A 25,400-nucleotide genomic window follows, 5' to 3' on the forward strand; every position below is an offset into this window, starting at 1 on the left:
AAAAAAAAAAAAAAAAAAACAAAAAAAATTTCCCCTGTTTGTTGAAATTCTCACTTTGTTCATTCATTCTCTTTATCTTGATAAGCAACTCTATGAGAATTATTTTTATTCTCTGTCAGGTAAATCATATAACTGTTTCATTAGGTTCAATTTATGGAGATTTATCTTCTTTTGTTTGGAACATCTTTGCCTGATTTTTATTTTCCTTGACTCTATGTTTTGGTGTCTATGCATTAGACAAAGCAGTCACCTCTCCCAGTCTTCCCAGGCTGATCTTGTACAGGAGACTACCCCGTCAATGAGCGTGGCCAGATAATGGGGGTCTCTACCAACTATTTTCCTCCCAGAAAGAAGCAGGCAGCTGTGTTTGTTGTTTGCTCACTCTGCACTGAGCCAAGGGGGAGCTATTGTATCTACCAGCCCAAGTTTCCAACTCCATTCTCCTCCAAGTGGCTAGATTTTGATGGACCTATAGAGCTCCAACACCAGCAAGACAAAAGCTAGTTCTCTAGGGACCTCCCCTTTGTGGGGTGCCAGACATGCCAATCAACTCCTTTCCTCCTCTGGTTGAAGCTGAGGTAGGTAGTCTCTTCGTGATTATATGGTACTTCACCAGGGGCAGCATCTTTGGCAAGAGTGTGTTCTGAATCTCTCTACCAGCTTTGGTGAGTGTGGTTTTGCATTCTCCTGAGGTGCCAGAGCCTTTTGATTAGCGTCTGATTTTTTACAAATGTAATGTGTCCATGAATTATTGCTGAGTTGATGTGCTTATTGGGAAAAAAAAAAGGGGATCAGGACTTCCTTCTGCCGTGTTGCTGACATTACTCCTCTCAGGTTGATTTTTGAGTCTCCGTTTTTCAGTTACTTGGAATTTGCACAACATGGTTTGAACTCACATCCAGTTAGGCCCTGACGCTGGTAGGTGACAATCATTTCAACACAGCACAGCTGAGGGTCAGTGTGGAGACACGGAATTATGTGGCCGGGACTCAGAAAATACAGAGCTCTAGTTTTTGTGACACCTTCCAGTGGCCATGAGACCTGAGACAAATGGCTGGGCTTCTCCAATTTTAGTTTCCCATCTGTAAATCAAAGATGGCAGTGCCTTTCCTGGCTACTTCACAGAGTCATATGCATCCATGAGATAATGTATGGAAATAGACAAATGCAATGTAGCTGGGAGACAATGTTGTTATCTGGGTGTATTAGCCCTTTTAGTGTTTTCAGTCCTCTCCTCCTTCTGGACTCCTGCCCAGAACTCCTTTAAATATAGCCATGGTCAATAAAGTGGCCTAGAAATTACATCCTGCAGATTCCCTTTCACAGGTCCTGTGTTGCCTCAGAGTACATTTGGAATTCTTTTTAATCCCTAATAACTGTCATGAGATCCTTGTCCATTATTCATATTGCTTTAAGTTTTTTATCCTTTTTTCCTTGAACAGACTTGCCAGGAGTTTGATGCATCTTTTAAAAAAGTCAGCTTTTAGATGTGTTCATTTTGTCTGCTTCATGCATCAGTTTCTGAGAGATGTATATTAAAATCTCCCATTACAAAGTTTCCTATTTCTCACTACAATTATACACATTTTGCCATATGCTTTAGGCTCTGTTGTTTGAGGACTATAGCTTCATTATTAGAGCATTTCAGTGAACTATTGCTTTTATATGAAGAGCTCTCCATGTAGAACTCAGCCAGCTCCTGTTTGTCCTGACTACTGGTCTCATTAGAATTGTTTTGCCAACATATTTTGTGCTTTCTATTGAACAAAATTTCTTTGTAGCCTTGAATTTTCCTTTGGAGACCTGAACCTAATTAATCATACATCATTTACGTATTTATATTGTAATAGTACATATGCTCATCTGATTATCTGTTTTTCTTCTGTGTTCGCTATGCAATTTTTCCAGGTTTATACAGAACCTGAATTTATGGCAGATAACTCACAAAACTGTTTTGCTTCTAGACTATGATATTTACTGCTATGCTTTGTGGAAATTAGAGATCACTGAGATATGTTTTATGCCCAAAATACCTGAAACTAGGAGGCACAGGAGGACCTTTTAGCCTCTGGTTCACGTTGTAGGTTATAATCTGTTTAGTTGCAATATTTTTGAAAATACATGACAATGAACCAACCTCATGGGGCCCTGTGACCAGTTCACATCAAACAGCTGGACTTCAGTTTCTAGTTACATAAGGAGGGAGGACTCAGGCTGTGAAAAATAGCTATGCTGCGTTCTCAGTCCCTGGCTGTAGGGTTTATAACATTTTAAAAACAATATCTGGGATTACTTTTATATTCACTTATGTTTAGGAAGGGAGAAAGAAAATGCTCCTGTAACTAACACAAGGCAGAAAAATTTCTGTTTTTTGGTTTATTCAGGTGTCCCTAGAGCAAGGCCTGGCACATAGTAAGTGATCAATAAGCATTTGTAAGAAAATTGTGGTAGCAAGGCCGGTGTGGTGGCTCTCGCCTATAATCCCAGCACTTTGGGAGGCTGAGGCAGGTGGATCACTTGAGGTCAGGAGCTCAAGACCAGCCTGGCCAATGTGGAGAATCCCCATCTCTAATTAAAAAATGCAAAAATTAACTGGGAGTGTTGGCACACACCTGTAGTCCCAGCTACTTGGGAAGCTGAGGCAGGAGACTCGCCTGAACGTGGAATATGAAAGTTGCAATGAGCCTAGATCACACCACTGCACGGCAGCCTGGGTGACAGAGCAAAACTCCACCTCAAAAAACAAAACAAAACAATGACAACGAAAAGAAAATTGTGGTAGCAAAAAAAAAAATTGTTATGAGAACTTTAAAAGGAGAAGGTGTAATTGCAACAAAAGATTGTGAAGTCTTCATGAGGAAGTAACAGTTGAATAGTGCCTTGAAGAATAAGTAGGATCTAGAGATGAAAGGGTGAGTCAATTAGGGTCTTATCATAGAAACAAGCTACTAAGAATGATGTTGGATATGAGATTAAATTTAGGAACTGGCCTAGCGTAGTTGAAGGAGCCAGCTACACTTTAAGTTCAACTGTTGCTTCTTTGCCTGATGGTGGGCCTAAAGTCAACAGGGCGGCCGCTGGAAGGAAAGAAGGACAGAAGTGAAGTGAGGAAGATTAAGAACGAACTGTGGCCCACAAGGCTGGGCTTAAACCATGTCGGTATCTGAAGCCAACAAGGCTCCACCTTGCTAATGCAGGTGACCCATAGGAGAATCAGGCATCCTTCATCATGGAGCTAAACATGCACCTGGCCGGGGATAGGGAGAAGCCTGAGGAGGATCCAGCAGGTGTGGGAGGAGCTTCAGGCCTGGCTGCTGTCTCAGGAGCTGTACACACTGGCCCAGCATAGGGAGAAGTCAAGGAGAAACCAGCAAGAACTGAAGGAGCTGAGAGCCCAAAACCTGCCCTGGCCAACAAGGTGAGAGAGCTGATCAGCAATGACGTGTGTAAGCTGCAACAGCACCAGGCGTGTTGCTACATTCAAGCATCCAAGCGTCACAAAGAAATGATTGCTGCTTCACTTCCATCTGCCACATTTTTTTTCCCATTTATTTATTTTATTGCATTTTAGGTTTTGGGGTACATGTGAAGAACATGCAAAATTGTTGCATAGGAACACACATGGCAGTGTGATTTGCTGCCTTCCTCCCCATCACCTACATCTGGCATTTCTCCCCTTGCTATCTCTCCCCAGCTTCCCACCCTCCACCCTCCCTCCCCTATTTCCCCCCAACTGACCCCAGTGTGTAGTGCTCCCCTCCCTGTGTCCATGTGTTCTCATTGTTCAACACCCGCCTATGAGTGAGAACATGCGGTGTTTGATCTTCTGCTCACCTGTCAGTTTGCTGAGAATGATGGTTTCCAGGTTCATCCATGTCCCCACAAAGGACCCAAACTCATCGTTTTTGATGGCTGCATAATATTCCATGGTGTATATGTGCCACATTTTCCCTATCCAGTCTATCATCGATGGGCATTTGGGTTGGTTCCAGGTCTTTGCTATTGTAAACAGTGCTGCAATGAACATTCGTGTGCACGTGTCCTTATAGTAGAACGATTTGTAATCCTTTGGATATATACCCAGTAATGGGATTGCTGGGTCAAATGGAATTTAGGTGTAGGCAAGGACTTCATGACCAAAACACCAAAAGCATTGACAACAAAAGCCAAAATAGACAAATGGGACCTAATCAAACTCCACAGCTTCTGCACAGCAAAAGAAACAATCATTAGAGTGAATCGGCAACCAACAGATTGGGAAAAAATTTTTGCAGTTTACCCATCTGACAAAGGGCTGATATCCAAAATTTACAAAGAACTAAAACAGATTTACAAGAAAAAAACTAACAAGCCCATTCAAAAGTGGGCAAAGGATATGAACAGACACTTTACAAAAGAAGACATACGTGAGGCCAACAAACATATGAAAAAATGCTCATCATCACTGGTCATCAGAGAAATGCAAATCAAAACTACATTGAGATACCATCTCACGCCAGTTAGAATGGCGATCATTAAAAAATCTGGAGACAACAGATGCTGGAGAGGATGTGGAGAAATAGGAACACTTTTACACTGTTGGTGGGAGTGTAAATTAGTCCAACCATTGTGGAAGACAGTGTGGAGATTCATCTGCCACATTTTATGCAAAGTCACATGGACCAGAGTACACAGAGAAGAAAGTCCTGGCAAATGTAGCTCTGGCTTAGCAGAGTTAACACAGAACATTCCAGGGAAGATAAAGGCTTAGAGAGAAAAGCTGTGGGAGGCGGAGCAGATGTTTACTCTCTCAGGCCATCACTTCGGAAGGCCCCAGGACAGGTCCTCCTGGGCACAGTGGGCAGTGGATTCCCAAGTGCCATCGCCATGCTGATTCTCTGGAGTGGGCATCACATGGTATTCTGCTACATTTAGAGGCAATGCAAATCATTTAAATGGAACTTGAATTTATAAATCATAAAAGCATAAAGGGTTTCTAAAGCAAAGCAGGAAAACACTCAAAGTTTGGGCGACAGTCATCTCCACACACCACCCTCCAGCCATGTGCCCAGGGGATTTTCACGACAAAGCAGAAGTCCCAGGCCCTTCCTTCCCTGGGATGTAAAGTGGGTGAAGGGTGGATGCTGTGGCTTATACCTGTAAATATGAGAACTTTGTGAGGCTAAGGCAGGAGGATCACTTGAGCCCAGGAGTTTCAGACCAGCCTAGGCAACATAGCAAGACCCTGTGCCTACAGAGAATGTAAAAAGTACCTGGACATGGTGGTGCATACCTGTAATCCCAGCTACTTGGGAGGCTGAGGTGGGAGGATCAGGAGTCTGAGAAGTCAGGGTTGCAGTGAGCTATGATTTTGCAACTGTACTCTTCCCTAAGCAAGAGAGCGAAATCTTGTATCATTAAACAAAAGAAAACAAAAAACAACAAAAAAAAAGTGGGTGTAGGGCAAGTATGGAAGAGAGTGGTCCTCCTGCTATCCTGGAGTGGCCCGTGACTTATTTGTGTTTATTGGTTTAGTAATGACTCACATGTGCCACACACTGTTCTAGGCATGAGGGAAACAGGTGAGCAAAGCCCCTGCACTCATGGAGCTTACCTTCCAGTGAGGGAAACAGATAATTTAAAAATAGACAAATCAACGTCAGGCCATGATATTTCCTTTGAGAAAACATAGAGCAAGGTGAGGAAAAGAGAGTGAGATGGGGTGGGATTTTAGAGAAGGTGTCTAGGGAATAAGAATCCCAGGGAACAGTCTGGGAACAGTGGCTTGTGCCTGTAATCCCCACACTTTGGGATGCCGAGATGGGCAGATCACTTCAGGACCAGCCTGGGCAACATGGTGAAACCCCTCTATTAAAAATGCAAAAAAAAAGAGCTGGGTATGGTGGTGCATGCCTGTAGGTCCAACTACTTGGGAGGCTGAGACGAGAATTGCTTGAACTCAGGAGGCAGAGGTTGCAGTGTGCTGAAATTATGCCACTGCCCTCTAGCCTGAGTGACAGTGAAATGCCATCTGAAAAAAAAAAAAAAGAATCCCAGGGAATAAACTTGAGCGTTGAATGTACCTTAGGTACCTGCTACTACTCTAAAAGCTTTACATGTATTGGCTCATTTAATCCTCGTGAAAACCTAAGTAATTTTCCCAAGGTCACATCATTAATAAGTAAAAGATCTGGCATTTAAACACAGGTTGTCTGGTACTAGAGCCTAAGCTTTAAGCCAGGGACAGTCTCCTGGTTGCAGCAAGTGAAGTAAGGGAGCAAGGAATGCAAATATCAGGGAGAAGAAGGAAAAGCCAGTACAAAGCCCTGAGCCAGGTGCATGCTTGCTGTTTGGAGGAGTAAAATCAAGAGTTTGGTTCTGGACATGTGGCAGTTTGAGAAGCAGGAGAGAAGGAGGCTTCAGCAGGGGAGACTGAGAAGCAGCAACTGATGGGAGAGGAAAAAGCCCAGGAGAGAAGGCTCCATAAAAGAAGGAATCATCAATATTTCCAATTCTGCTAGGAGGCCCAGTTAGCTCAGATCCAAGAATCGTCCCTTGTATTTGGCAATGTGGAGGTCTTCATTGGTCTTGACACTGATGGCCTTTCATAGACATTACAGTATGTCAAAAGGCAACCAAAGCAGTTTTGTTCCAGATCAAGGAGGGATGGAAGCCCGAGGCCTCAGTTTTGCCCCTTTCTACCCCTGAGACACCTCCCAGGATCCCTGGAACACAGTTTGACCATAGGTGTAAGCCATCCCCTTTGTTTCACAGCTGATGAAACTCAGGTCCAAAAAAGGAAAGAGACTGGCTCAAGACCACGCAACCAGTTAGTGAAAAGCACAGGTTACTGTTATCACTATTTCATGAGATAAATCTGTTCCTACCCTGTCTTATACTGTTTTCATGGACAGTGGTTACGACAAATAGAAAAATCAAAATAACAGGATCTTTTTCACCTACGTATTTCTGTGGGAAGTGGGGAATGATAACATTTGCAAATCCAATTCATAAAATATTCAGAAGCCTCATTGTTAACTAATAGTTTCCATATTCTCCTCCCTTACCCCATTTCTGGTCATTCAGCAAGTTCCATGTCTTCTGATTCTACATAATGGGACATAGCAGACTACAAATTGTAAAACGGATGTAATAATAACACCAATCACTCACACTTAAACACACCACTAGCCGTAAGCCGGCATTGTTCTCAGGTCTTCACAGCAGCCCTGTGCAGCAGATTTAACAAGAAAACAAGGTCCTCTCTCTGAGGGTTATGCATAGAACCATATCAGGAAGAGGTCAAGAATTCAGTCCCCAGGGTCCTACTGCCCAGTTGCATATTTCATTTCCACTGCTCACAGATGGTGGCACCCTAGCCAGGTTACTTCCTCTCTTTATGCTTTAGATTTATCAGCAGTGTGAAATGCTTCCTAGACTGAAAAACAGGATACAGGGTTAAAGGCTGGCATTGACCGTAGTAATCCAGGCACTGTTCTAGTCACGCCATCATCACAAGCATTGGCACCCCCTGCAAGCTGAGCACCAATAGTGGGTTGCTGGGGGCTCCCTCTCCTCTGCTTTCTGATTTGAATAAGCCACAGGTTGAATCATGAAGCTGTACTTAAGCTCATCTGGCTTTTTTTTTTTTTTTGCCTTAGGATCCATGCTTGAAGCTGAATGAAACTTCACCGAGAGGGGAGGAGTATCAAGATAAGTTAGAAGCTGAAGAAGGAACCAGCAGTGATGAAGAAGAAAGGTACAGGAGGACATACAGACTTCTGAGTGCTCCAGTGACTGAGCACTCAGATGTGGAAGGATTTATCCATTCATTCATTCTGTCCTCAAGTATTTTTCACTGCTCCTTGCAGCATGCTTGAGGAGGTAAAAGGCATATCTTGTATGTCTTCAGCATGGCTATAGGCTTTACATAAACTATCTTACTTAATGGTTACACCAACCCAAAGAAGCCATTTTTTAGCTTAAGAACCTGGAGCTCAAAGAAGTTAAGATTCAGACCTGCACTGGCCCAAAACTTCTGCTGCTGTGATTCCAAGTGTTGTTTAGGAGATATAGGGAAGCTTTGTGATCCTGAGGAAATCCCCACCTATATCACCTATGTCAGTCAGCTATTGCTGCTGTAATAAACACCCTTTAAATATCAAAGATTTTTAGCTCATAGGTGAGCTACCGTTATGACTGGCTCTATCAGGCTCTGCAGGTATATTAGTTTGTTTTCACACTGCTATAAAGAAGTGCCCAAGACTGGGTAATTTATAAAGGAAAGAGGTTTAATTGACTCACAGTTCTGCTTGGCTGGGGACGCCTCAGGAAACTTACAATCATGCCAGAAGGGGAAGCAGGCATGTCTTACATGGCGGCAGGTGAGGGAAAAGTGTGTGTAGGAAGAAATGACAAACACTTAAAAAACCAACAGATTTCATGAAAACTCACTCACTATCATGAGAACAGTGTTTGGGAAACTGCCCCCATGATCCAGTCACCTCCCACCAAGTCCTATCCTCAACCTGTGGGGATTATGGGGATTTCAACTTGAGATGAGATTTGGGTGGGGACATAAAACCTAACCATATCAGCAGGACTTACATGAGCTTGGCTCCTGGGTGAGAGTAAGGTGTTATTGCTCTGCCACAAATTACAGTTCAAATCCGCTCCACATACCTTCTCATTCTGCGGCCCAGGCTGAAGGATTAGTCCCCATCTAGGGGATGTTTTTGTCATGGTAAAGGGAAGATGCTCAAAAGGCTGATGGAAACATGCAGTGGATCTTCAAGCCTACACTCAGAAATGCACTCTTGTTTCCACCCACCTTCCATGAGCCAGAGCAAGTCATAGAGCCAAAACTAATATTAAAAATCTTGAAGAAAAAGTTGGAGGACTCAGGCTACCTGATTTCAATACATATTATAAAGCTTCAGTAATAAACACACTGTGGTATCAATATGCCGAGAGACAAATAAACTAATTAAACATAGTGGAGTGCTAAGAAATAGATTCACACAGAGTTGCTAGATTAATTTTTGTTAATGGTGCCAAGGCAATTCAATTGACATATGAAAAGTTTTTCAACAAATGGTTTTAGAACTGGATAAACATGAGAAGAAAATGAACCTCAACCCCTACTATGCCCTATGTAAAAAAATTAATTTGAGATGTTTCATAAATCTAAAACATAAAAACTAAAACAAGAAAGTGTCTTTGAAACTTTGGTATAGGCAATAATTTCTTAGATAGGATGTGAAAACACTAATTATCATAGGAAAATTAATAAATTGTTTTTCATCAAAATGGAAAGTTCTGCTTTTTTTAAAAAAAAAAACTTGGCCGGGCACGGTGGCTCACGCCTGTAATCTCAGCACTTTGGGAGGCCAAGACAGGTGGATCACGAGGTCAAGAGATCGAGACCATCCTGGCCAACAGAGTGAAACCACGTCTCCACTAAAATACAAAAATTAGCTGGGCGTGGTGGTGTGCACCTGTAGTCCCAGCTACTTGGGAGACTGAGGCAGGAGTATTGCTTGAACCCGGGAGACAGAGGTTGCAATGAGCCGAAATCACGCCACTGCACTCCAGCCTGGCACCTGGCAACAGAGTGAGACTCTGTCTCAAAAAAAAAAAAAAACCTAAAAATGAATAGACAAGCCACAGACTGGGTTAAAATATCCCATCTGTATTCAGAATATATAAATAACTCTTATAAATCAGTAATAAACAGACAAACCTATTTGTTTTTTAATTTAACTTTTAAGTTCAAGAGTTCTCATGTAGTTTCGTTATATAGGTAAACTTGTGTTACAGGGGTTTTGATTGCAGATTATTTTGTCACCCAGGTATTAAGCCTAATACACATTAGTTATTTTTTCCAATCCTCTCCCTCCTTCCACTCTCCACTCTCCACCCTCAGGTAGGCCCCAGTGTCTGTTCCCTCTATGTGTCCATGTGTTCTCATCATTTAACTTCACTTATAAAAGTAAGAACATGTGGCATTTTGTTTTCTGTTCCTGTGTTAGTTTGCTAAGGATAATGGCCTCCAGCTCCATCCATGTTCCTGCAAAGGACATGATCTCATTCTTTATGACTGCAAAGTATTCCATGGTGTATATGTACCACATTTTTTTTCATCCAATCTATCATTGATGGGCATTTAGGTTGATTCCATGTCCTTGCTATTGTGAATTTTACTGCAGTGAACATATGTGTGCAAGTATCTTTATAATAGAATGTTTTATGTTCCTTTGGGTATATACCCAGTAATGGGATTGCTGGGGCAAATGGTATTTCTGCCTCTAGGTCTTTGAGGAATCACCACTCTGTCTTCCACAATGGCTGAACTAATTTACACTCCCACCAACAGTGTATAAGCATTCCTTTTTCTCCATGACCTCACCAGCATCTGTTATTTTTTTGACTTTTTAATAGTAGCCATTCTGACTGATGTGAAATGCTATTTACATTTCTCTAATGATCAGTGACGTTGAGCTGTTTTTCATATGATTTTTGGTCACATGTATGTCTCCTTTTAAAAAGTGTCTGTTCATGTCCTTTGCCCACTTTTTTTTAATGGGATTGCTTGTTTTTTTCTTATAAACTTGTTTGAGTTCCTCACAGATGCTGGATATTAGACCTTTGTCAGGTGCATGGTTTGCACATCTTTCTCTCCATTCTGCAAATTGTTTGTTCTCTCTGTTGATAGTCTCCTTTGCTGTGCAGAAGCTCTTTAGTTCAATTGTATTCCATTTGTCAATTGTTGCTTTTGTTGCTATTGCTTTTAGTGTCTTCATCATGAAATCTTTGCCTGTTCCTATGTCCAGAATGATATTGGCTAGGTTGTCTTCCAGAGTTTTTATAGTTTTGGGTTCTACATTTAAGTCTTTGAGTTATTATTTTTTTTTTAGAGACAGGGTCTCACTATGTTCCCCAGGCTGGCCTTGACCGATCCTTCTACTATAACCCCAAAGTGTTGGGGTTATAGGCATGAGCCACCATGCCTGGACTTAAGTTAACTTTCGTATATGATATAAGGAAGGGGTCCAGTTTCACTCTTCTGCAAATTGTGCCATTATCCCAGCACCATTTATCGAATAGGGAATTCTTCCCTCATTGCTTGTTTCTGCCAGGTTTGTCAAAGATCAGATAGTTGTAGGTGTGTGGCTTTATTTCTGGGTTCTCTATTATGTTCCATTGGTCTAATCTGTTTTAGTACCAGTACCGTGCTCTTCTGGTTACTGTAGTCCTGCAGTATAGTTTGAAGTCAGGTAGCATGATACCTCCAATTTTGTTCTTTTTGCTAAAGATTACCTTGGGTATTTGGGCTCTTTCTTGGTTCCATATGAATTGTAAAATAGCTGTTTCTAGTTCTGTGAAAAATGTCAATGGTAGTTCAATAGGAATAGCATTTAATCTATAAATTGCTTTAGGCAGTGTGTTCATTTAACAATATTGATTCTTCCTATCCATGAACATGGAATGCTTTTCCATTTGTTTGTGTCATTTCTGATTTATTTGAGCAGTGTTTTGCAGTTCTCCTTGTAGAGGTCTTTCACCTCCCCAGTTAGCTGTATTCCTTCCATATTTGTATGTGTGTGTGTGTGTGTGTGTGTGTGTGTGTGTGTGTGTGTGTGTGTGTGTGTGTGTGTGTGAGAGAGAGAGAGAGAGAGAGAGAGTTGTGAATGGGATTGTCTTCCTGATTTGGCTCTCAGCTTGAATGTTGTTGGTATATAGGAATGTTAGTGATTTTTGCACATCAATTTTGTGTCCTGAGACTTTCGTGAAGTCTCAAGATGTTTATCAGCATAAGGAGCTTTTGGGCTGAGACTATGAGTTTTCTAGTTATAGGATCATGTCGTCTACAAACAGGAATAGTTTGACTTTCTCTCTATTTGGATGCCCTTTATTTCTTTCTCTTGCCTGACTGCCATGGCCAGAACTTCCAATACTATGTTGAATAGGAGTGAGAGAGGGCATCTTTGTCATGTGCTGCAAACCTATTTTTTAAATGGACAAAATACTTGAACAATCAATTCCCTAAAAAGATATATGTGAGGCCGGGCATGGTGGCTCATGTCTGTAATCTCAGCACTTTGGAAGGCCAAGGCAAGTGGATTGCTTGAGCCCAGGAGTTCAAGACCAGCTGGGCAACAGGGCAAAACGTGGTCTCTACAAAAAATACAAAAATTAGCTGAGCATGGTGGTATACGCCTGCAGTCCCAGCTACTTAAGAGGCTGAGGTGGGAGGATTGCTTGAGCCCAGAAGGTTGAGGCAGCAGCAAGCCATGATCATGCCTCTGTACTCCAGCCTGGGCTACAGAGCAAGACCCTGTCCCAAAAAAAAAAAAAAGATATATAAGTGGCTTGTAAGCACATGAACACGAGCTTAACATCATTAGTCATCAGGAAAACGCAACTTACCACAACAGTGAGATACCATTTCCCACCAATGGAATGGCTAAAATTAAGAAGTCTGACAACACAAAATGTTGGCAACAATCCAGAGCAACTGGAACTCTCATATATTACTGGCAGGGCCTAAAATTGTACAATCAACTTAGAAAGCTATTTGATTGTTTCTTAGAACATTAAGCACATACCTACCAGCAATTCCACTTTTAGCTATTTAAGCAAAAGAATGAAAAACATTGCTGGGCACTGTGTCTCATGCCTGTAATTCCAGCACTTTAGGAGGCCAAGGTGAGTGGATAACCTGAGGACAGGAGTTCAAGACCATTCTGGCCAACATGGTAAAACCTTGTCTCTACTAAACAATACAAAAATTAGCCAGGCATGGTGGCACATGCCTGTAATCCCAGCTACGTGGGAGGCTGAGGCAGGACAATGGCATGAATCCAGGAGACAGAGGTTGCAGTGAGCCGAGACGGCGCCACTGCACTCTAGCCTGTGCAACAGTGTGAGACTCCATCTCATAAAAAAAAGAAAGAAAGAAATGAAAAACATATACCTACAAAAATCCTTGGACAGGTTTATTTCCAGCAGCTTTATTTAGGATAGCCCACAAGCATAAACAACCCAAATGTCTATCAGTAGAGAAATGGGTAAACAAATTGCAGTGCATTCATGTAATGGAATACTACACAGCAGCAAAAAGAATGAGTTGCTGACATACACAACAACATGCATGAGGCCCAAAGACATGAGGGGGAGCAACATAACCTGGAAACAAAAGAATGCCACCACATGATTCAGTTTGTACGACACTTAAGCTCAAGCAAAAGTGATCTGTGGAAATCAAAGCTTGGCTGCAAGGAAAATGTTTGGTTAATGAAAATGTTCTGTATTTTGATTGAGATATTGGTTTCATAGTTTTATATATTTGTCAAAACTCACTGAATTGTACACTTATAGTGAATCTGTGCACTTCACTATATCTAAATTTTACTTGAAGAAAACATTAAAAATAATAATAAACTGAGCCCTAGTCTGAGAGAAAGTTCAGTCCCTCCACAGGGATTCACCAGGAGCGCTTACCTGGTGATGCCACCTGTCACTCTTGCCCTAGGCTGCTCTTCCAGTTTCTCTGGCCTTCTCCTAACCATTGGGTTGGTTTCAAACCCAGGTATCCCTGCTACATTGTTCCTTAAAGGTGGCTATGTTTTGCACACCTTTGAAAGGCTTGAGGATAACTAAGAGAATCAGAATGCAGAGAAAAAAAACTTCTCTCTTTTAATATGTGTAGGTTTTTGTTTTTGTTTTTGTTTTTTTTTGAGACAGAGTTTCACTCTTATTGCCCAGACTGGAATGGAATGGTGCAATCTCAGTTCACTGCAACCTCCACCTCCTGGGTTCAAGCGATTCTCCTGCCTCAGCCTCCTGAGTAGCTGGGACTACAGGCATGCACGACCATACTTGGCTAATTTTTTGTATTTTTAGTAGAGATGGGTTTCATCATATTGGCCAGGCTGGTCTTGAACTCCTGACTTCAGGTGATCCCCCAGCCTCTGCCTCCCAAAGTGCTGGGATTATAGGCATGCACCACTGCCCCTGGCTCATAATTAGTTCTTTATGTAATTCTTACTATGTGCCAGACAATGTTTTAAGTACTTTATAGATATTGACTCTATTAATCCTTATGAAAAAGGTAGCCTTATTAACCTTATGCTATAGAGGAGGAAGCTCAGGCCCAGGGAGTTTAAAGACCTCACCAAGGCCCCATAGTGAGCGGGTTGCAGAGCTGGAATTTGGAGCCGGGTGGTCTGGCTCTTGCACCATCCTCTTGGCCACCTTCCTACGCTGCTTCTAGCATCCTGCCTTTCCTTTCAGAAGTCCCCATTGTCTCTCTCATACTTAACCCCCCAGCCTGGGCCTTCTCACCTCTGCCAAGCAGAGTGCCCCTTTTCATAGCCTTTTCTCACAGCCCAAGACCCTCACCCCCACCTCTGGAGCTGTGGCCTGATGTCCTTGTCAGGGGAAGCAGATGCCACTCATACCTGGCAGTCTCTACAGAGAGGCCCACCATGTGGCATTCTTTTACATTTTCAAACAAGATAAACACTTAACATCCCAACCTAAACCAATCACACTCGAAATTCTCAGTTGGTTCAAAAGGTCAGAATTAAGGAAGGGAGCTCTGGTGTCCTCCTCTAAAGACACCTGTCAGCATCTTACCTAGAATGTAGAAACTCCTGCAGCTTTAAACTAGCATTTCCTTGTTCACGCTACATATATGAAGGCCTATTTGTGATATCCCTATTTGTACTTGGGATGCCAGTAAAAGGTGTGACCATGCTTTGAAAAATGCAGAAGACTGCATTAAGGTGAAGTGTTGTTGTTTTTATATATGCAGAAAGAGCTGCAAAATTAAGACCATAGAGATCTCTTTTTTGGAGTCCCCAGAAACCCCATATCAGTAACTCTAAGCTCTCAGTCATTCTGACAGTTGGTCATCATTTATTAAGAACCCACTAGAACAGATATTAGATGGTTCCTGCTAAATACTGATTGTAACCTAAGTGTAATAATACACTTTATATGGCAGGTTGCTTTTTGAAAGTCAAGTAAGATGTTTCTCACCCCCACTAACCGCTATCAGAGGTCCCTCCTCCCAGGCAGAGTGGCTGGCACATTATCAGAGGGGTAGTGTCATTCCCAGCCCTAGGATTGTTTGTGATTGTGGCATCCCTGTCTTCAAAGGATCAAAGTGTCCCTCAAGGAGGGAAGTGACCCGCAACCTCCACTGGACTCTTTGTTGAAGGAGAACACATCCGAAATCCAGCATCTACAGGAGGACTGGCAAAGCCAGAAGGCCAAACTGCAAGCCCAGGTAGGACAGCCCTAGTGGGGATGCCACTTTCCTGAGATCTTGCCTTCTCCTTTTTATAAACTTAGAAATGCATTCAGGGCCTCATGCACATCCAAGCTAAGAAGGCATTACAGGACCAGGGCAAAATGAGATTCTTGGTTTTATTTATTCATTCATTCAAAACCTGCTGCAGCTGGGCATGGTGACTCACACCTGTAATCCCAGCACTTGGAGAGACCAATGGGGGGCAGACCACTGGAGGTGAGGAGTTCAAGACCAGCCTGGCTAACACGGTAAAACTGCATCTCTACTAAAAATACAAAAATTAGCCGGGTGTGATGGCACATGCTTGTAATCCCAGCTACTCGGGAGGCTGAGGCAGGAGAATCACTTAAACCTGGGAGGCAGAGGTTGCAGTGAGCCAAGATCACGCCACTGTACTCCAGCCTGAGTGACTGTGTCTCAAAAAAAGAAAAAAAAAAACCTGTTGTGCTAAAGAGTACTTACTATGAGCCACTGATGATTCATCAATGCAGAAGCCAGACAAAATACCTTACATTTTATGGCCAGATGTGGTGGTTCACACCTGTAATCCCAGCACTTTGGGAGGCCTAGGCAGGAGGACCGCTTGAGCCTAGGAGTTCAAGACCAACCAGGGCAACATAGCAAGACTCCGTCTCTAGAAAAAATGAAAAAAATTACCGGGTGTTGTGGCATGTGTCTGTACTCCCAGCTACTCAGGAGGCTGAGGTGGGAGGGTTGCTTGAGCTCAGGAGTTTGAGGCTGCCTTGGGCGGTGATCACACCACTGCACTCCAGACTGGGCAACAAAGTGAGATTCTACCTCCAAAAAAAAGATATCATATTTTATATATAAAGAATATGTATATTTTGGCCAGGCATGGTGGCTCACGCCTGTAATCCCAACACTTTGGAAGGCTGAGGTGGGCAGGTCACGAGCTCAGGAGTTTGAGATCAGCCTGGTCAATGTGGTGAAACCCGTCTCCAGTAAAAATACAAAAATTAGCTGGGTGTGGTGGCACATGCCTGTAGTCCCAGCTACTTGGGAGGCTGGGGCAGAAGAATCACTTGAACTCAGGAGGCAGAGGTTGCAGGGAGCTGAGATCACACCACTGCACTCCAGCCTGGGCAACAAAGCAAGATCCTGTCTCATATTTTATATACAAAGAATATATACAATTTGGCTGGGTGTGTTTGCTCACGCCTATAATCCAAGCACTTTGGGAGGCTGAAGAGGGTAGGTCACGAGTTCAGGAGTTTGAGACCAGCCTGGCCAATATGGTAAAATCGCGTCTCCACTAAAAATACAAAAATTAGCCGGGCACGATGGTGCGTGCCGGCACGTGCCTATAGTCCTAGCTACTCTGGTGGCTGAGGCAGAAGAATCCTTTGAACCTGGGGGGCAGAGGTTGCCATTAGCCAAGAACATACTACTGCACTCTAGCCTGGTGACAGAGTGAGATTCCATGTCACAAGAAGAATATGTATATTTTAGCAATGGAGGTGGAAACAGACAAATAAATGGTCGACATAAGAAGTTAGTAAATCACGTAGTTGATTCTAAGGTAATGATGACTCAGGAAAAAGAAAAGCTGAGTGTGGTGGCTCACGCCTGAAATCCCAGCACTTTGGGAGGCCACGGCAGGCGAATCATTTGAGGTCAAGGGTTTGGGACCAATCTGGCCAACATGGTGAAACCCTGTCTCTACTAAAAATTCAAAAAAATTGGCTGGGCATGGTGGTGGGTGCCTGTAATCCCAGCTACTAGGAGGTTGAGGCAGGAGAATAGCTTGAACCTAGGAGGTGGAGGTTGCAGTGAGCTGAGATCATGCCACTGACTCTAGCCTGAGCCACTGAGTGAAACTCCATCTCAAAAAAAAAAGAAAGAAAGAAAGAAAAGAAAACTAGAGCAGGGCAGAGGGTTCTGGGAGGCTTCCCTGTGACAGGGGCCGGGGGTAGAGGAGGTAGTACTGCAGGAGGCTGTCAGGAGGAGCCTCAGGGAGGAAGCCAGATTCGAGCAAGCACCTGAAGGAGGAGGGGGGCCGCCACATGGGTCCCTGGAGGGTATTCCAGTCCTCTCTTGATTTCTCTTGGAAGGTTGGTGTCCCCACCCCTCTTTTCCTCTTTCCTGGCATTTGTGGCTCTAGTTGAGGGGTCCCGGGGAGGACTGGCCACCCTCAGGTCCTTAAAACTTGCAGCTTCCATCCCCTGTGTCCCTACAGACAGAGGAGGCTCAGCTGCATGGAGGTGACACTTAGAAAGCTTTCATTAAAAAAAAAAAAAATCCCAGGAAAGGCCAGGGGCTTAGGCTGAGGGCAGCACGCCTGGTGCACAGGTCTTGCAGATGCAGCAGGTTCTGGAGCAGTGCGCTAGCAACTACAGGGAGGACCTGCAGGCACTCAAGCAGCTCTCGGACCTCGAGAGGGAGAAGCTGCAGCGTGAGCTCCAGGAGAGCACTCAGCAGAACCAGGCCGTGAAAGCCCAACTCGAGGCTTCCCACCAGAGAGCCCTGCGCATGCTGGAGAAGGCCAGACATCAGGAACTCAAGGTGAGGGGATGACTGTGCGGTCTACTCTGCTGGGCACCCGCTAGGTGGGTACGGCCATGCACAAAGCCGTCCCTTTTCTACATGACCTCCATCCCCGCCCCCCACCCGAGAATCTTTCCAGGTCGTTATTATTGTATTCTCTTTTTCCAGATGAGGAAAGAGGCTCAGAGAGATTTTGTAACTTGCTTAGGGTCACACAGCTTGTAAGTGGCAAAGCAAGGAAGTGGACTAGGTCTGCTGGGCTTCTTGTGCTACGTTCCCCACCTGCTTGTGACCTTGGTGACATAAGAACGATTTGCTTTCATGACAAAAAAAAAAAAAGGAAAAATAAATAAAAGTACAAAAATTAGCCAGGCATGGTGGCAAGTGCCTGTAATCCCAGCTACTTGGGATGCTGAGGCATGAGAATCACTTGAACCTGGAAGTGGAGGTTGCAGTGAGCTGAGATTGTGCCATTGCATTCTAGCCTGGGAGACAGAGCAAGACTCTGTCTCAAAAAACAAAAACAAACAAACAAAAAAACAGCTCAGCCACAAAGACCTTGACCTTTCCAAGGGTTTGGAAAACTGTGGCGTGGTATACAACAACGGATAACCTGGCAGGTGGTTCGGCTGCGTTTCATCCAGAACCTTCTACCTTGTGGCCTGGCTTAAACACTGTTTTCTCTCAAGCAGCTATTTGAAAATGTGTCCCACAAAAACAAGGGAGCAAACCAAGGAAAAGGGAATAAAAGAGAGCTGGGATACCGGGGTTCAATGCAGAAGCAAGAAGGAAGGTTTGAGGAGGCTGGCTTAGCCGCTGGCCAATAGCTCAGTCCAGGCTGCAGCAAGGAACCGAGGGCTCTGGAAGAGCTGTCTCCCGGGGAAAGCAGAACTGATGGATTCTCTGATAGATTTGGCCATGTAGAAAATTGCACTGAGTGTTGTACAAAGCATTTAGAAGTTGTAGGAAGACTTCACCAGATAGCCAAAGGAAACTAAACAAATAAAAAATGCAACAGTTATTAAAGCAAGAAAAACAAAAAGTTGCACAAGGCAGAAATTCAATCATAGTAACTTTTTTAGCTCAATGGTGCATAATATTTACATATTCTCAATATTTAAAATATGCGGTGTACTTCAACATATTAAAAAAGCAACATAGAGCTGGGCGCAGGGACTCACACCTGTAATCCCAGCACTTTGGGAGACTGAGGTGGACGGTCATGAGGTCAGGAGTTCGAGACCAGCCTGACCAACATGGAGAAACCCTGCCTTTACTAAAAATACAAAAAATTAGCTGGGCATGGTGGCACATGCCTGTAATTTCAATTACTCGGAAGGCTGAGTCAGGAGAATCGCTTGAACCCAGGAGGCAGAGGTTGCAGTAAGCCAAGATCGCGCCATTGCACTCCAGCCTGAGCAACAAGAGCAAAACTCTGTCTCAAAAAAAAAAAAGAAAAAGAAACACAACTATGTATAAGCAATGGAAGAGGTAGAGTGTATGAGACCTAAAATCCTCATCTACTATAATGGGAAGACAATTTATAATCTCAAAAATAAGATACAGTAGAATGGAAACACTGTCTTTTTAATGCTGGTAAATACCACAAGAAACAAGGAGTTGACAACAGCTGCCTCCAGAGAGCAGGAGACAGAGAGGGAGGAAGAAAGAGCTAGGAGGCTGCTTATTTTCCTTTCTTTTAATACTATTTGGCTCTTTACTATGTGTACATATTACCCTGATAACAATGTAAAAGAAGCTTTAAAAAAAGAAAGAAAGTTGAGCACGGTGGCCCATGCCCATAATCCCAGCATTGTGGGAGGGCCAAGGTGAGCAGACCACTTGGGGCCAGGCGTTCGAGACCAGCTCAGCCAACATGGTGAAACCTCATCTCTACTAAAAATACAAAAATTAGTCGGGCATCGTGACACACACCTGTAATCCTATCTACTCAGAAGGCTGAGGCAGGAGAATCGCTTGAACCTGGGAGGCAGAGATTGCAGTGAGCTGAGATCACACCATTGTACTCCAGCCTGGGCAACACAGCAGACTCCATCTCAAATCAAAACAAAGAAAGAAAGAAAGGAAATAATGCACATGGACTGCCTGGCACTTACTAGATGCTCAAAAAAAAAAAAAAAGTCAGTTTCCTTATTTCTTTTGTTCTTCTAAGTCTTTCCATTTTGGCTTACAATCTTCAAGAGCTCAGGCTGGGGAGATCCCAGGTGTATTCACTGCTGGGTGATGCTGACCGTCGTGTATGCCTGAGTTTTATTCCTCCATGCTGCGGACCCCAATTTCTCGCAGGAGGCAGAGAGGGCAGGAGGCTTCATTCACCTGAGGCGGGGAGTTCCAGGTGCTCTGGGGAGTTGGACCCATGAGGTCTGAGTCCTAGCCAAGGGCAAGTGAAAGGACACTCTGCCCCAGTTCCTGTGTCAGCAATTATGAGTGGGCTGCCTGGGTTCAAGTCCTGGATCTGCCATTTACAAAGTATGGGAGCTCAAGTCTTCTAGCTTCTTTGTGACTCAGTTTCCTCATTTATAAAATGATTGATGGTAGTATAGATCTTATAAGATGGTTATGAAGATCAAAATAGATAATACATGTAAAGTACTTAGAACAGTGCATGGCTGAGTAACAGCTCAGTTTTTAAAGGGTTCATTTTTGTTATTCACTCATCTATTCTGCTGGCATTTATTGAGTAGCTACTGTGAGCTGCCATCATGCAGAGCTGTGGAGATACCAGATGATTACCACACTCTCTGTCCTTACATAGTTCGCCTATAGGGGAAAAGACAGCCCCTCAAACAGTTTGCTGGGATCAGTGGGTGGTAGCCATGAGGTAGTTGCCTAAGGTATTTGGAAGCACTGGGAATAGAGACATTATATAGTATGAGACTTTTAGAGAAACAAGGTGAAACTGGGTCCCTTAGGAGGCCCCAAACTGGCCACAACAAGAGCAGGGTAACCCTCCCATAGCAGCTGGAGAAATTCACCAGGAATGAGTCCCCAGCTTGCCCTGAGCCCTGGGTGCTGCTGCAGCATGTGTGATCCTCACTGTCAAAGGCTTCTGAGCAAGTGGGTGGGCGGTGCTGACCTGAATCTTTGGTTGCCACCTGAGATGGAGAGAGGCTGGGTAAGAGTGAGAGAATTTGGCTCCCTCTTGCAAAGCCCAGGCTTCAAGTTCTCCATCCCCATTTCCCTAGGGATAAAAATGTCACCAATTGGTGTTCTCTGAGCCTTGCAACAAGGGGAGGAGGAGGAAGGTATCAGAGAATTTGAAAAGTATGAAGCTTTTCTGTTTTTTTAAATAAACTTGCAACCAGACATGGTGGTTCACGCCTGTCATCCCAGCACTTCGGGAGGTCAAGGCAGGAGGACCATTTGAGGCCAGGAGTTTGAAGTTTGCCTGGGCAACATAGGGAGACCCAAGTTCTACAGAAAATTAGCCAGGTGTAGTGGTGAGCATCTGTGGTCTCAGCTACTTAAGAGGCTGGGGTCGGGGGATCACTTGGGCCTGAGAGGTCAAGGCTGCAGGGAGCCGTGATCGCACCACCAGCTGGGCAACAGAGTGAGACCCTGTCTCAAAAAAAGAAAAGAAAAAGAAACTTGCCACAGAATGACTGACTTTCCCCTGGGAGGAGTGAGACCAGTTCCCTATTGCCATCCCCTGTGAGAGGTGGCAGAGACAGGCTAAGGCAAGCTTCCACATGACCTGCTGAGTTCAGGAGGCCAACTTGGGTGCAAAGATGGTTGAGTTCTTCCCTCACAGGAGCCTCATGTATTTGGTGAAATCCCAGAGGAAATTTGATGAAATTTCCACTGCCTGAGTGAATGGAAAGGGCTTGGGCCCTGGACTCCACCACTCATAGGTCAGAATCCTGCCTCTATCATCACCTGTCTACAGGCAGGTCTACTACCTTTCTAGCCACAGTTTCCAGCTCTGTTAAAAAAGATGGCAGCAGGGATGGGTGCCTGGGCATGATGGCTCATGCCTGTAATCCCAATACTTCAGGAGGCTAAGCAGGAGGATTGCTTGAGCTCAGGAGTTTGAGACTAGCCTGGGTAACATAGTGAGATCCTCCCTCTATATAAAAAAAGAGTTAAAAAAGATGAAGGGATAATAATTTCTCTATCTTTTCTGTGCGACCCTGGGAAACCAAATTCATCTCTCCAATGCCCACCTCTCATTTCCTCATCTAAAACCTGGGGCTATGTATTAACTGAAACTCTTCTAACTGGGGGGAAAAAAAACCCAGAAACTATATTAGTTTCCTATTGCTGCTGTAACAAATTAGCACAAGCTTGGTGGTTTGAAACAACACGGATTTATTATCTGACAGTTCTGAAGGTCAGAAATCTAAGAATCATGGAATTGGCAGGTCTGGTTCCTTCTAAAGGCTCCAGGGGAGAATCTGTGTCTTTGTCTTTTCCGACTTCTAGAGGCTGCCTGAGTTCCTTGGCTCCTGGTCTCTTGCTGCATTATCAAAGCCAAAAGCATAGCATCTTCACATCGCGTGCTCTCTCTCCTCTCCCTCTCTCTCCCCCTTTCTTTCTCTCTGACCTCTGCTTCCACCATCAACCCTTTTCTCACCAACCCTCCTACAGCCCTCTTGTGACTGAGCCCCACCCAGATAATTCAGGGTAATCTCCCGTCTAAGATCCTTAATCACCTCTGCAAAGTCCCTTTGACCATGTAAGGTAACATCCTCGGTTTTCAGGGATTCAGACATGGACATCTTACAGGCTGTTTTTGTACCTCTCACAGAAACCAGCTTGAGTGACGTTAGGCAGGCAGTGAAGAGACACTTAGTAAAGTTTATACAGCTGCTCACAGAAACTGCTTCGGGTGTTTGACACACAGTGGGACTTCAGTAAATGAATGTTTGTTGAGGGAAAGCATGAATGAACCAAAAATAAAAAATAGGGAAAGAAAGAATGAGTGAATATGAACCCAAGGACAGAGACACAGCTAGTTCTCAGGACCAAACAAGAGCTGTAGGGACCCTCCCTCCTCCCCATGGCATTTCTGCTCTGCTCTGCACACCAGCCCTGGGCTGCCTCCACCCCACTCGTCCTGGGGCGGATATCAGATATTACCTCAGAGCTCCCGAGTACAGTAAATTTGGAGCCACAGAGTATCTGTCAGTCTCTTTGGCTCTCTCTGTCCCCCACCTCTTCATACCAAATTTCCATTAAAGGAACTTTGATTGGCCCAGTTTGGAACGGGTGTCCGCTCTGGCCCAATCAGCTGTGGAAGAGGGCGGGTTCACACGGGGCAAAATGGCTGCTGTGGCCGGGCCATTGTACAGCGTTCTCTGTAGCCTGATAAGCCCTCCATGGGAGAGTGCAAGCCTTCAGACCACCCTGGCTCAGAAGAGCTTGGCAAAGGAGTCGAGTCCCCCAACCCTGTGACCACGTGTCCCCACATGCCTCCTTGTCCACACTGTTTCCCACAGGCCACAGAGGAACGCTTGAAGAAGGAATCCAGCCACAGCCTCCAGATCCAACACCAGTCGCACCGGCTGGAGCTCCAGGCCTTGGAGGAAAAGGCCAGGCAAGAGCTGCAGGAGGAGCGTGAGAGGATGCAGGCCCAGCAGGCCCTGCTGCTAGGTATACTCCAACAGTGCACCGGGGAGGGCCCGGCCATCTGCAGGGTCTGCACGTAGAAACTAGTGACAAGCTGAGGGCGGGGCTCCAGGGCTCTCGGGCACACAGGTCGGGGACAGTCCTGGCTCTGCCATCAACTAGGTGTGAGACCTGGGATGGCTCAGTGTGATCCTCATTTCCCTTTTTTATAAAATGGAATTACAATTGTCCCTACCTCATGGGCTCACTCTGTGGATTAAATGAGATATTAAATACGAAGTGCCTAGCATATAACATGAGCCCAGTGAATGTAGATACTGTCATCATCATCATCATTATTATTGCATATAACCCAGATCTCTGAGCCTTCATGTGAGTTTCACGGCATTGCCTCAACCTCTCGTTTCTGCTCTGAAGATTTCTACAAACTGGGGGCTCTCAGGCCTCCACACGCTGCTTTCTCTGACTGCCCCAACATCTTCCCCAGCCCAAAACTCTGCCCTTTTTCAGTTGCCACATCAATAAAACCACTCACACCCAGCATCTTGGAAATTAACAGAGGCAGTTAAGATCCCTAGAGCCAAACTGCCTGGGTGTCAAGCGCAGCTCTGACATTCACTAGCTGTGTGGCTTTGGGTAGGGGGTTGCTTAACTGCTCTGTGCCTCAGTCTCCCATCTACAAAATGAGGATCATAATAGCATTCACCTCATTGGGCTGTAATGACGATTACATGAGTATACAGCCTGGCATGCAGTAAGTGCTATGCGAGTGTTCCTGTTAAATGATGACTGAAGATTCCAGTGCTGCATGCCTGACTCTGGAGATCTCTCTCCATTTTTGTAGATCATTCCTGTCACTCATTTTCTCCTTCATTCTCATCTTTCCTGTCACCCTTAAGAGCAAGACAAATACGTCTCATCATTTCATGCAGAACACTAAAGATCATGTTGCCTTTATTAAATATTTCTTCCAAACCTAGACAGGGCTCTCCTTAAGAGATTTCTGGGTGCTGAGTGTGGTGACTCATGCCTGTAGTCCCAGCACTTTGGGAGGCCAAGGTGAGAGAGGATGACTTAAGGCCAGTAGCTGGAGACAAGCCTGGACAACATAGCAAGACCCCATCTCTACAAAGAAAATTAATTAGGAAAAAAAGTAAAAAGAGAATTCTGGAGGAGAGCATTTTCTGTATGCCCCTAAGTGAGTAGGCTCTATCTTGCTGCTTGGTTGAGTTCTCATTAGAAAACGTGACCCACTGACTGCATGTTTTTGAGGAAGTGGTGTGAGTAGCAGGAAGGAAAGAGTTTTGTAGACTTCCCAGTTAGCAGCTACCCTGGAATGGCGGTGTCCACACGGGAAATGCTGGAGTTAGCAGCATGTAAAGATAAAACACAAGCTGTGCCACATGGCTCAGGTCCAAGGCTCCCCATGTACGGGTCAGGCCGGACACTCTGGTGATTCCAACACTCAGCAGCAGCTGCCAGTTTAGATGTCCCTGCTGCCCCTTCCCTGGCTTTTCTGACTCCACAGCAGCCCTGTTCTTCCCCGAAGAAAATAATCGGGAGGCCGGCTGCGGTGGCTCACACCTGTAATCCCAGTGCTTTGGGAGGCTGAGGTGGGTGGATCATGAGGTCAGGAGTCCAAGACCAGTCTGACCAAGATGGTGAAATCCCGTCTCTACTAAAATACAAAAATTAGCCAGGCATGCGCCTGTAGTCCCAGCTACTCGGGAGGCTGAGACAGGAGAATTGCTTGAACCTGGGAGGCAGAGGTTGCAGTGAGCTGACATCATGCTACTGCACTTTAGCCTGGCTGACAGACTGAGACTCTGTTTCATAAATAAATTAATAGAAGAATCCAGAGAGATCCCTGGAAAGAGCCTGGGGAAAGGCTGGGCTTCTCAGCACCAGTCCTGGGAAGAAGGGGCTTTGTTGACTCTGTGATGACAACAAATCGTAGGCTTCATGGGAAGGTGCGAGCACCTGTGGCAATGGCAGATTGATATGAGAT

General features: G+C 44.6%; 1 protein-coding gene across 4 annotated transcripts in view; it reads left to right on the forward strand.

Annotated features, from left to right (window-relative positions):
• The window catches only part of FAM184B (family with sequence similarity 184 member B), a 141,825-nt gene that overhangs the window by 98,934 nt on the left and 17,491 nt on the right, over window positions 1-25,400 (forward strand). For 3 of the 4 annotated variants that reach the window (XM_017540586.2, XM_037742784.1, XM_037742786.1), the window contains 4 exons: window positions 7,641-7,738; window positions 15,145-15,274; window positions 17,609-17,821; window positions 23,263-23,416. In XM_017540586.2, the coding sequence (XP_017396075.1) occupies window positions 7,641-7,738; window positions 15,145-15,274; window positions 17,609-17,821; window positions 23,263-23,416 (595 nt within the window). The remainder of the gene's footprint in view (window positions 1-7,640; window positions 7,739-15,144; window positions 15,275-17,608; window positions 17,822-23,262; window positions 23,417-25,400) is intronic. The other variant, XM_037742785.1, reaches the window with a different exon arrangement.

Source organism: Cebus imitator, unplaced genomic scaffold, assembly GCF_001604975.1.
Source record: "Cebus imitator isolate Cc_AM_T3 unplaced genomic scaffold, Cebus_imitator-1.0 Scaffold127, whole genome shotgun sequence".
NCBI classification, from domain to species: Eukaryota; Metazoa; Chordata; class Mammalia; order Primates; family Cebidae; genus Cebus; species Cebus imitator.